A 12,426-nucleotide genomic window follows, 5' to 3' on the forward strand; every position below is an offset into this window, starting at 1 on the left:
TTTCAGGGTTGAAAAGGTCTTGAAAAATTTAGCTTCATTTTCTGAGTCCTGGATGTTTGCTCTTTTGTGTTCCTAAATTAACACACCACCACACACACACACACACACACACACACACACGGACCAACTGGACTTTTTGATAGAGGGGCAGATTGAAATTCGCTTTTTTTTTCTTCAACCAAGACACAAAGGCATGTACGTATATGTTTTAGGGTCCTTCCAAAGTAAAGGTGGATGGACTTTTAAATATAGATAGAATGTGAATGTTCTAACACCTGAAACTGTCTCCGTGGACAACCAGCAAGAGCTGGGGGCCGCAGGCAGCTCTGCCGTCTACTTTCCTAGAATTATCCCCCCGACCTCCCACCCCCGGCCCCGATGTTCAGAGTCCTTCCATAACTGTTGTTCTCAGCCCACCTGCTCCCAACAGGCTGAAGCCCTGATCTGCAGCACCTCTGTTCTCTCTCCAACTTGTTTCCAAGGTCTCAGAGTCTCAGCGCCCATCTGCCCTGTCTGCCAATGGGAAGAACAGAGCAATCACCTCGGGCTCCCCAGGCCATGGGATCAGGCAGCCCAGCAGGGTCCTTAGCATTTGGGCACATGTTCCAGCATTCAACTGGGGTCACCGCCGGCTGCTATGCACTGAGGCTGGGCAAGGGCCTCTTCCCATCCAGCCCTGCACCAGGTGAGACAGGCCCTGCCCAGCCTCAGCCAGCCACATGCAGCCAGGATAGGTGCCACAGACTCTACTTGATCTGGCCACGGGGGCCTTACCAGCAGCCCCCATTCCCCACAAGGGACATTTTCATTACAAGCCAGATGTGAGATGGCTTCCACCAAGGTCATGGGAGGCCCCGGGGAGGCCTCTCCAGCAGGGACTGTGGCCAGACTACCATCACCTGGGACCCCCAGATCATCTCCTCCGGCACAGGCCCCCCACCCTCCACTCCAGGGTGCACACAGCATGGTCAGGACTCAGCCGCTGGGCAGGCAGTCTGAACATGGCATACAGCCTCCACTGCAGCCACTAGCCCTCAAGAACAAAGGCTATTTTTAAAATTCCATTTCCCCCACTCTCTACCCCTTTTAATGGCGGTAGGTTCACTCAGAATGTTCCCCCAACAGTGACAGTAAATAAACTCTTAGTTCCAAGTTCAACTCTGCAAATTACTGTCTATCAAGGAAGGCCAGGAGGATGAGGTGGTGGGAGCTCGGACCTGGGTTGAAAGCTGGTCCTGCCACCTGGACAAGGTGCTTCAAGCTCTCGGGTCTCAGTTTCCATCTAGAGCAGGAGAATCATGAAGTCCTGTTACAGGACTGTGAGAGAGAATGTCATGGAACAGGCATTGGATGGGCCCAGCTCTCAGGTGGCAGAAGGTAGCCACCTCCAGCACCAGCCTGGATGTGAGAGAAGTGAGCCTGTGAGGGGCAGGTGGGTGGTTGGTGACACTGGCCTGGCTGGATCTGGCTGGATAGTATGTGCCCCGCAAGGTTAAAAACCATCCCTAAACTGGGCGGCCCCATTCTCCAGAGAATACACAGGACAGAGCACAGGGGCCAGAAGGACTGACGTCATTTATTAAGGGAACAGAGAAGAGCAGGTCACACACCCTGGAACCTGGGTTGTGTGGAAAGGTAAAAATATGTCTAGCAATTGGATGGAACATTCCAGAACCCAGTGGTTTCAGAGCTGCCCCACAACTTTACTAATGACTAAAGCAAACAAGGCCTCTTACTGCTCCCCTCAGCCACTATGAGACCATGGATGTGAACAGATCAGAGAGGCACATCCACCTCAGAAATTCAAAGTGGGGCAACCAAGGCCGGCCTGCGTCCTGGGACGCGGCCACTTGGGCCGGAACAAAGGTAGCCCTGGCACTCTACCCTGGGGACTTCCTGATGGGCTGGGGGAGGTTGAAAGATGGGATCTCGGGGAAGCATTCCCGCACCAGCCATCCATCCTACAGAACAGCCGTGGCTCTGCGAAGGTGACCCACAACCACTGTGATACTGGAAACCGCCCCCAACAGGCTACATTTTGAAAGTACAGCAAGGTTCGGGGGGGAAGACAGGAGACCAAGCCCAGGTAAGGCTGGGGTACATAAAGCTGCAAGAGACCACAGCCATTGAGGCTTCCCCCAAAGTGGGCAGAAAAGTGTCCCCCCAAATTCATACCCAGAGTCTCAAAAGGTGACCTTACTTGGAAACAAGGTCTCTGCAGATGTAATTAGTTAAATCCAACAACTGCGTCCTTACAAGAGGAGATGACACATGGAGACACACACGGAAGAGGCCGTGGGGAGGCGAGGCAGAGTGACGTGGCCACGAGCCCAGGTGCACCAAGGACAGCTGGCAGCGCCAGGAGCCAGGAGCACCCTGGGACAGATCCTCCATCAGAGCTGCAGGAAGGACCCAGCCCTGCAGACACCCTGATTTTAGACTCTGGCCTCCTGAACTGTGAGAGAATTCCTGCTGCTGTAAGCGGCCCTGCTGCTGTGGTCCTTTGTGTGGCTGCCCCAGACCCTAATACACCTGCAGGGCCCAGCTTCCTTCCTCGGCCTGGGCCCCCCAAATGTCCCACCGCGTATCCTCGTGCTGAGGCCTACGGGAGCAAACGGAGTCTGAAGATGCCTGAAGACCAGAGTCTCTGGCTCCGGGACAGAAACGACTCCGGCAGCTTCCCGAATTGTCAGGCTCGGGCCCCGGGGGCGTCCTGGAGCCTCTGGGGTCTGTAAAGCGGCTGCTCCCCGCCGTGCGTGCGCTGGTGCTTGCGGAGGTCGGTACCCCGGCGGAAGCCCCTGCCACAGGCCGGGCAGGTGTGGGGCTTCTCGCCCGTGTGCGTCCTGCGGTGCGCACTGAAGTGCGAGCTGTTGTTGAAGCGCTTCCCGCACTCGGTGCAGGCGTAGGGCCGCTCCCCGGTGTGTGTCCTGCGGTGGATGACCAGGCTGGAGCTCTGGCTGAAGCGCTTCCCGCACTGGGCGCAGGCGTAGGGCTTCTCACCTGTGTGCACCCGCTGGTGCGTGCTGCAGTTGGAGCGGTCGCCGAAGCGCTTCCCGCATACCTGGCACTGGTAGGGTCGCTCCCCGGTGTGCGTGCGCTGGTGCTTGGTCAGGTGGGACGTCTTACTAAAGGCCTTGCCGCACTCGGGGCACGTGTGCGGCTTCCGGACCCCAAGGGGCCCCCCTCTGTCCGGAGGCCGCTGGGGTCTGGTCGGACCGGGCCCCTGACCCGGACCCGGGAGCACCTGGCCCCACCGTGTTCTCATCGACGCGTCCGCCCTGGCATACTCTCCATCCTCAAACTGCCTCCCAAGCTCTGAGACAGAGAAAGCGCAGTCGCTGAGGGCTCCACGGAGAGGGGGAGAGGGAAAAGGGGAGGCAGGGTGGGGCGGCCCCTGACACAGAGAAGTGCCTTCAAATTCCCCCTCCACACTCTCCGCAGGATGCATCAGTCAGAGCCTGATTCCGGGAACTAGAACCACAGGCAGACTCACAAGGCCGTGAGGTGGTACTGTGACAGTCCCATTTACACGAGGATGCTGAGGCCCACTGACCTGATGGGGGAAGGACAGGCCCTCCCAGCGCCGGGAACTGTCCCTGCCGAGGTGCTGTCCACCCCACACCCCCATGCAGCCCCCTCCTGCCTCCACACTGGCTTGTCCAGGAAGCCAGGCATGGGCTCGAGCTCACATCCACCTCATCTGTACAACTGAGACAGAATGGTACCAGACCCCTGGCCTTTGGTAAGAGTTTTTACAAAGGAACTGAGTCTGGCAGTTCCTCCAGCGGTCACAGAGTGACGTGACTGAGCAACTCCATCCCAGGTGTAGGCCCAAGAGAGTGAGTGCCGCTGGCTGGGTGACACTCAGGGCATCCTGAGGACCCCATGCCCAGCCCCTCGTGTCTCCCTCGGGAGCGGCTTCCCTATGGTGCCTGCGTGCAGCGCCATGTCCCAGCTCAAGGTGGCAGGACTCTCTTGCTGCTCCAGCCCCAAACCTTTCTTAAAGCCACCTGTCTCCCTCACCTTTCCTTCAGGGCGGGTGAGCCTGCCTTTGTAAATGAAGTTTTATGGCCACGCCCGTGTCTTTTCATACTGTGACTGCTTTTGTGGCTGCTTTTGTGCCAGGACAGCAGAGCTGAGGCATCACCAGGGAGACCATACGGTCCATAAAACCTGAACTATTTACTATCTGGCCCTTTTCAGAAAAAATCTGCCAACCCTTGCTCTAAGCCCTTGAGCCTGAACTCCACAAACACAGTCGCCGAGGTCTAAGCCCAGGAGAGGGGAGAATCTCATCTGGGACATCCGTCTCCTCCCAGACCCCCTCACCTGAGCCAGCACTGCCAGAGACTTCCCTCAGCCCCGAGGCCGCACAAGCTGGGTCCCGCAGGCCTTGCCCTCGCCCCTCCTGGGCAGTCAGACAGGGCCCAGGAGCGGGGAGTCCTGCTCATGGGGAAAGAGAAGAGAGGGTGTGAGTGTGGCCGGGACAGAACACAGGACTGCAACCTCCTCCTCGTGAGGGCAAAGGGGCATCCGGAGAACCTGCAGGGAAAAACTCCATGCCGCAACAGAGGTGGGGGGCGCTCTACTTCTGTGCAGACTGCTTCCTCAGAGAGAGAGGAAGTGAGGAAAAACAGGGCCCAAGGCTCTCCCCGGCTCTGGGAGGGAAACCAGATGCCCCGAGGGGTCAGAATTTCATCACAACAGAGATAAGTAGCCAAGAGTTACAACACACAGCAGGACAGAGCACAGAGCAGTGGGACAGCAACAGTGCACACAGCAAGCCAGTATTCGCGGCAATAGAAAGCTTTCATCTTCATTTGTTCTACAGACACTTAGTTTGGAATAAATGAAGATGTAAAAGAAAGTACGTGATCATTAATTTTCTGTGCCAAACTGGCCAGGCTACAGTGTTGTTGTTTGGTTAAATACCAGTCAATTTTTTTTTTTTTTTTGGCTGCATTGGGTCTTCATTGCTGTGAGTGGGCTTTCTCTAGTTGCAGAGAGCAGGGGCTACTCTTCATTGCAGTGCGTGGGCTTCTCACCGCGGTGGCTTCTCTTGTTCCAGAGCACGGGCTCTAGAGCGCAGGCTCAGTAGTTGTGCCGCATACGGGCTTAGTTGCTCCGCGGCATGTGGGATCTTCCCGGACCAGGGCTCAAACCTGTGTCCCCTGCATTGGCAGGCGGATTCTTAACCACTGCACCACCAGGGAAGCCCTCAATCAATTTTTTATCTTTATTTTTTGACCGCGCTGCACGGCTTCCCAGATCTTAGTTCCCTGACCAGGGATCAAACCCACACCCTCAGCAGTGAAAGCACAGAGTCCTAACCACTGGACCACCAGGGAATTCCCTAAATACCAGTCTAGATGTTGCTGTGGAGGTTATTTTGTTGATGTAATTAACATCTACAATCAGGTGACTGTAAGGAGAGCAGATTACCCTCCACGCTGGGGGGGTGGGCCCCACCAAATCAGCTGAAGGCCTTAAGAGAAAACTTGAGGTTTCCTGAAGAAGGAATTCTGCCTCGAGACGGCAGCCTAGAAATCCTGCCTGGATTTCCAGCCAACTGGCTTGCTGTATGGATTTCAGACTTGCTAGCCTCCACAACTGTGAGAGCCAATTCCTTAAAATAAATCTCTCTCTACACACACATATCCTAATGGTTCTTTTCCTGTGGAGAACCCCAACTGATACAAAGCAGGATCTCAACTCCTTTAAAAAACATTTCAGGGAGTGAACAACTGTCAAAAGTGGCAGGATGAGCTGAGAAGGGACAGCGTAGGGTGGTGAGGAGAGGCCGTAGACAGGCAGGGCCTTGCCAAGAGCAGCTCTGCCCACGGGGGCCAAGGACGGCACAAAGGCTGAACTGACACTGGACAACCGTGTGGGTAAAGAGTGAAAGAAGGAACTCGGGACAGCTCTGGGCATCTGCCTGGGATGTGGGCAAGCAGCCACACTGCCCCCGCTGCAGATGGGACACTGATGGGACACTAGCAACCTTGGCAGTGCAGGGCTGCCCAGCGCTAGGACTCACCAGGGAATGCCCCCGGCTCACTAAAGCAACCCCTGGGCACAAGGCCCACAAGTTCCTATTTTTAATATGCTGCCCAGTGATTCCTCTGGCCACTAAAGTTTGAGACCTGCTGGAGCAGCTCCTGTAGGCGGGGGGAGCCAGGGAAGGTGCTGAGCAGGGAAGTGGCCTGGGCCTCGGGTCCTGGAGGCCAGCACACACCACAGCCAGCCCGAGAGAAGCAGCCACCCTCCCTGACACTCACCCACATCAGAGACACAAGCCGGTGTCTGACAGACAACAGCCAGGGTCTCCCTGCACATACCCTCATCCTCCAGCAGCATGTCGCAGCTGTGGTCCTGCTGAGCCAGGTCCAAGCACCCCCACTCCTCCTGGGACAGGTACACGGCCACGTCCTCCAAGGTCACCGGCACCTGCTGGAACGCAGCTCACTCAGAGCCTGGTGGGCTCACTGTCCCCTCCACTTGTGTGATGATGGCAGGTCCTGCTTACCTCCCCCTACTTCTTCCCCTCCCCAACCTTTCCCTTTCCGTATGTTGTTATGCACCCCTTCCTTCCAAGCTTGGCTCAGACACAGCTGGATCCTGCTCTTTGGGAGGACACCGTCACCACCAAGCTCTGCCCCAACTGCTGCAGGGCCAGAGACTGTGTGGACAGATGTGCTGCGTGGAACATCTGGATCTGCTGAGATCCCAGCCACTGGGGCCCATGCTCCTTGAGGACACGAGTTAGCATGCCCTGCCTCAGCTCAAGCCAGCCCCAGGACCCAAATGGGGTGACCTGGGGACTTCAGAATGCCTCTAGGCCAGTGGTTCCCAAATCTAGCACCAGACTGACCTGGGAGCACGATTAACACCCAAGAAAACAATATCCAGAAAAGGCAAATCCACAGAGACAGAAAGACTGGTGACTGCCAGGGGGCTGAGGGAGGGGGAGGGGGGAGTGACTGCTAATGGGTGTGGGGTATTTTGGGGAGGTGATGAAAATGTTTTAAAATTGATTTGATTATGCTGATGACTGCACAACTCTGTAAATATATTAAACACTGTATACTTTAAATGGGAGATTTGTATGGTAAGTGCATTATATCTCAATAAAGCTGCAGTTGAAACAAACAAGCAAAGGAGACTCTGCTTCCAGGCCAGGGCTGGGGGAAAAATCTATTTTTACCCAGATGCCAGGAGATTTTAACATACAGCTGGGTTTGAAGTGACTGCCCTAACTCACCATTGAGACTCCAGGATCCTCCAGGGCACACCTAATACTCAGGTGGCATCTGAGAACAGGGAGGATTTCCCAGGAGGTGAAGATCCGTCTTGGAAACCCACAGACCTGACCACGCAAGAGAAGTGTCCCCGTAACAAGAGCACCGGACACACGGGGATGCTGCAGATCAGGAATGCCACTCACCTGGGACCAGGCTGAAAGGAAGGATGTGGCCAGTGCCGCCGTCTCCTGACACTGGGAGGCCGCTGAGCCTGGGGAAAGAGCACAGAGTCACCCACCCGTGCACATGGAGGTGAAGGCTGGACACGTCCAGCTGCTCCCCATCAACACTCACCCGGCCAGGAGCCTGCCCACCCCAGAGGCACACAAGCCTGACCCCCTGCCACACTCCTTTCCTTTCCTTTCCCTTCCCTTCCCCAGTGCAGGGCGTCTCTTTCCTCAAGAGGGGCAGCTACTCACCCGTCTTTGGCCAGAGCTGGGGGCCTCTTTTTGGTCTGTGGCTCAGCTGGGCTGGGGACTGCTGGCTGGAGTGCTGAGCCCCTTCCTCCAGAGACAGCTCTGCTGGCTGGGCCTCCACCTGGCATTTCAAGAACCACTCCCCTGTCCCGTGGGCCAGTGCGTCATCAGGGAGTACCTCCGGATCCTGCATACAGACAGAGATCTGCCCACTAGCTCCCAGAAGGTCAGGAGGAAACCCACAGGGTTCCCCATCCCTCCTGTCTCGGGCACCTTGGCCACCCTGTTGCCAGGCTCTGCCTTACCACCGGGCCACCTTGTAGTGTCTGATGGCCTCTGCGACCCTCCAAGCACCTCCCTCCAGTCAGACCCCAGGGAGAAGGCATGTGACCCAGGAAGAGGTCAGGCTCCCAACCTGGGGAAAGGGAGGCCTGCTCCACTCCTGAGACTCTGCGGTCTCTCCCCATCACACTGTGTTGCTGTCACCGTCACACTCTCACCCTTCCTTCCTTAGTGCTCCTGAAAGACCTGGGCCAGAAGGGCCCCAAATCAGGTCTCATTTTGGAAGCCTGAGTTACTGCACTTGCTACATTTTTTGAAATCATCTACAAACCCTCTGGAATCATCTATTTCCTAATTTCAGTGAAGGTGAATCAGAAAAACTTAGTCTCAGAGTTTACTGACGTCTGTAACAGTACTAGGGACAAGATACATCCCTGGGGAACTGAAACCAGCACCAGGGACCCTGTCTAAGGCTCAAAATTCCACACCTCTGAGAGGAGACAGTCCCCGGAGGTTACAGGGTGCCCAGTGACAGAGGAAAGCCATGACGGGAACCCCAAACGCCAAGGCTGGCAGGGCTGAGAAGGGCTCCTGGGTTCTTGTTGGCCACCACGAAGGCAGGATGTGCTTAATGCATTCAACTCACCTTATGGTCAAGTTTTTTGGGGGTTTTTTTTGGCGGGGAGGGTTGGGGGGGTCTATCCTGCCAGATGCAAAAGAACAGCACTGTGTGGCCAGTGACACTGCCACAGGGAGAAAGGTGACCTGCAGAATTTGCCAAATATCTAATCAGTAGGAATTAATCTGACCCAAGCAGGAGAAATCTGTAAAAGACTTCGCACTCCGCAGATGTGGTTAGAAGGAGCTGAGTTTGCTCTAGAGTGGCGCTCTCTGTAGAATGATGGAAGTGCCCCATACCTGCACTGTCCTTGTCCAGGGCATAGCCACTGGCCATGTGTGATGACAGCCTTTGGAATGTGGTCAGTGTGACTTAAGAACTACATTTTAAATTTTATTTAATTTTAATTAAAAAAAACACACATGGCTAGTAGCTACTGTATTGAATGGCGCAGCCCCAGAGAGATTGAGGAACACCTGCGGGCTCTAACCAGGGCACCCACCAGCACCTGGTCTTTCTTCCCAGTGCTTCTCCTTCTTTGGGGATCTCTTCAACTCCCAAGGTCCTGCCTTAGAAGGTCTCCAAACTCTCTCCCATCAAAACCTGCATCTGGCCTACATTGGGATGGTGTTAACAAACCAATCCACACAGCTTAGAAAGGGCTAGCAGGGCTACAGTGGTTAATCAACGGGTGGACACACGCTGGCCAACGTTGAGAAACACTCTGCAGTTGCCTTCTTCAATTCAGTGTCTGGCCAGCCCCAGGTACTCCCAGTGACCGAGGCTGGCCACGGCTCCGGAGCCCAAGGAATCTACAAACACAGACCTCAGCAGCAGGGCCCCGTTTTCTCACCTCAGGGCTAAAATGCCCCCCACCTCACCCGCTGCCTTTGTTTCCTGGGCTCCCGCTGCAGCCCTTCCACGAGGACCACGGCCTCCTCACCGCTCTCTGGCTGCTGCTCCCGCACCCGGGCCTGGATCTCCCCTGGCAGCACCGTCAGGAACTGCTCCAGCACCAGCAGCTCCAGGATCTGCTCCTTGGTGCGCAGCTCAGGCCGCAGCCAGCGGCAGCAGAGCTCCCAGAGGCGGCTCAGGGCCTCCCGAGGTCCGGCCACCTCCTGGTAGCAGAAGAGCCGGAAAAGCTGGCGGAAGGTCTCAGGGCTAGGGTCTTCAATCTCCAGGGAGGGCTCCTCTTCCCAGCAGCAGTCCTCTTCCACCTTCACGATCAGGATCTCATCCTGCTCCAGGGGTGGCGGGTGCTGGAAGCCGGGAGAGGTCGCCATTGCTCCTGGTGGGCCTTGCTCCTTCTCTGGCCTGGAGCTCACACCTGTCTCTCCCTATACCTCTGGCCAGACACTGGGGAAGATGTTTCCAGGGCTCTGTGGAGAGACAATAAAGTCATGCAGGGTGCAGCACTGGGGCTGGATAAGCCTCTGAAACCCATAAGGCCCTGCCCTAGCCCCAAGGACAACGTGCCCTCACTGGCAGAAAGAAACAGTTAAAGTAAATCCAACTGTCTTTGCTACTAACCCTCTAATTCCCAGGAGAGGTACTTAATCTCTGGGTCTCAGTTCCTCATGTGAAAGAAGAAATGCTGACACCACCTACACACAGGTTGCTTAGAGAACTAAACGGGAAAATAGTTTATTTTAGCACAGTGCCTGGAACGCGGTCAGAGTTCTAGAAACGCTGAGTTTTCAATATTACAGTTGGCCATTTTTGGATGAGATCCGTTTGGAAATATGATGAGAACCAGAGCCCCCTCTGCCCAGGAGGACGCAGATTCTGTCCCAATCTGACCCCCGATTTCGGGCTTCGGGAGCCTAAAGCCCATCCGCGGGCCCCACCGAATGGATGGTCACCAAGGCCTCTCCAACTCCAGGGTCTTGTGAGGGTCAGGATTCCCCGGCTGGGCTGCTCTCCCGTCTCGTCCCCTCAGCTGGAGGAAGAGCGGTGACCGAGGCCGGGCACAAACTAGGCTCCGGCGGGCGAGGGCCGCGGAAAGAAGCTCGAGCTGGGACCCTGCGCCCGCGCCCGCACTCACCGGCAGCGCTGAGACTCGTGGGGGGGGTTCGGGGCAGGCCCGGAGCGGCAGGTTGGGACGGGAGCGGGACAGCGGACGTGGAGGGCTCGGCGGGCCAGAAGCGAGGACCAAAACCCTTAGAACGCAGAAGCGGGACAGTCAGCGGCGACCACAGGCTGAGCCGGCGTCGAGCTCGAGAACGAAGCCGCGTGGGCGTCCCACTAGAAGCATTGTGGGTAATGTAGTCCTCGCACCTTTGGCCGGCTGTGGAGAGTGAGAAGGGCCTGGGTAGGCGGGTCCATGGGAGCCATTGTGGGTAACTACTCACATTGTGGGTCCTCGTACTACTGGTTGAACCGACTGTCAGGCATAGAAACGAGATACGTAGCGAGTCCGCGAGATGCACGGTGGGTAACGTAGTCATCCCCTCGCTGAGCCGCGGCCCGGGGTAGATGGGTCCTGGGAGGAGTTGCAGGAGACGGTTGTTCCTTCAACTTCAGTGCGCATGCGCGAGGCTCCGCAGTTTCTGGGCCATTCTCCCTGCTTCTCTTCCATCCACCCTCCCAGGCCTGAGGAATTCCACGGTGGAAGGGACCCTGGAAATTTACTTTTTTACTTACATAGTACTATGTATGTGCCAGGCTCTGTTCTAAGCGATTTGCAATTATTAAATCAGTTCATCTTTGAAACAAAGGGGGTACTATTATCCCTATTTTATAGGTGAGGAAACCGAGGTGCAGAGAGGTTCAATGACCTGCCCAAGGTCACAAACACCCAGTAAGTGCAGAACTGGGGTGAGTTTGGAACCCAGGTGTCAGTCTTGGTCCAACTCCTTAATTTTAGAGACTGGAAAATGAAGACTCACAAAGTTCTTGCTGGGTGCATCTTCGTTATCAATTGCTTATTTCTTCATTTGTTAATTTGATCAACAAATATGTATTTATTGGGCTCTGCTTTGTGCCAAGCAGGCACGATGAGCAGGAGGTGAACTGGACAGTCAGTCCTTGGTGTCCCTGTGGAGCCTGGGGGAGGGAGGTGTAGGCAGGTAGGGAGGTCTGAGCAGGAAGAGGGTCATGGTGAGAGCTGTGTGCCTAGTGGTGAGAGCTCCATAAACATCATCACTAACAACCAGACAACCCCTGAGTTTTTCAGCTTTGGCATCCTCAGGCCTAGCGCCTCAATCAACCCTCCCACCGGCTTCTTTCTTTCCTTCCATTTCTACTCTTCACTCTCTCTCGCATCCCACTTTTCCCCCTACATCCAATATCCAGTTTTTCTTGTGAGCACACAGGCAGAACAAGAAACCGGCTGCCCACCACTGTTCTGGAGACACCCCCACACACACACCCCCGGTGGAAGGCAGGACCTTTTTAAGGGAAGATGCCAGATTTCAGGACAGCCTTGTGGTGGGGCTTGAGGAAAGGCAGGACCACATATGCCTCATTTTTGCCTTATAATCTTGGGCTGCTGTGCAATGCTGTGAAATCTCTCCTTGGAACCTGTGTTTTGGGTCCATTATTAAATTTTAGACAGACAAGAGGATACATCAGTTAACGGGTCAGGAGAGCCAGGATCTTAGAGGGAACCAAGGTGCGGAGCCATTCAGAGCACTGGCACTCAAGCCAAACACAAGAAGCCTGCCATTCCATCGTCCTCAGGAGGAGGGCGTGGAAAGGGGTAATTTGAAGAAGTCACAGATGGGTATGTAGTGGGGGAGGAAGAAGAGAGATAGACAGAAGTGGAAGAGGGAAAAGGAGGAAAACAGAAGAGACACTCTCGGCTCCG

General features: G+C 55.6%; 1 protein-coding gene across 4 annotated transcripts; it reads right to left on the reverse strand.

Annotated features, from left to right (window-relative positions):
• Positions 1–1,551: 1,551 nt before the first annotated feature.
• ZNF500 (zinc finger protein 500) lies at positions 1,552–10,893 on the reverse strand. Of its 4 annotated transcripts, none has more exons than XM_068524199.1 (7): positions 10,663–10,893; positions 9,500–9,997; positions 7,721–7,904; positions 7,445–7,512; positions 6,339–6,447; positions 4,330–4,443; positions 1,552–3,315 (listed from the first exon to the last, which is right to left on the reverse strand). In XM_068524199.1, exons 2-7 carry the CDS (start codon positions 9,899–9,901, stop codon positions 2,690–2,692), a joined length of 1,503 nt encoding a protein of 500 aa, XP_068380300.1. In that variant the 5' UTR covers positions 9,902–9,997; positions 10,663–10,893; the 3' UTR covers positions 1,552–2,689. The 4 variants fall into 4 exon arrangements, with proteins under 4 accessions (XP_068380300.1, XP_068380299.1, XP_068380302.1 ...); XM_068524198.1 differs by having other exon boundaries at positions 6,339–6,450; XM_068524201.1 differs by lacking the exon at positions 4,330–4,443.
• Between the last annotated feature and the right edge of the window lie 1,533 nt (positions 10,894–12,426).

This window comes from Eschrichtius robustus, chromosome 16 (genome assembly GCF_028021215.1).
Source record: "Eschrichtius robustus isolate mEscRob2 chromosome 16, mEscRob2.pri, whole genome shotgun sequence".
In the NCBI taxonomy this organism is placed as follows: Eukaryota; Metazoa; Chordata; class Mammalia; order Artiodactyla; family Eschrichtiidae; genus Eschrichtius; species Eschrichtius robustus.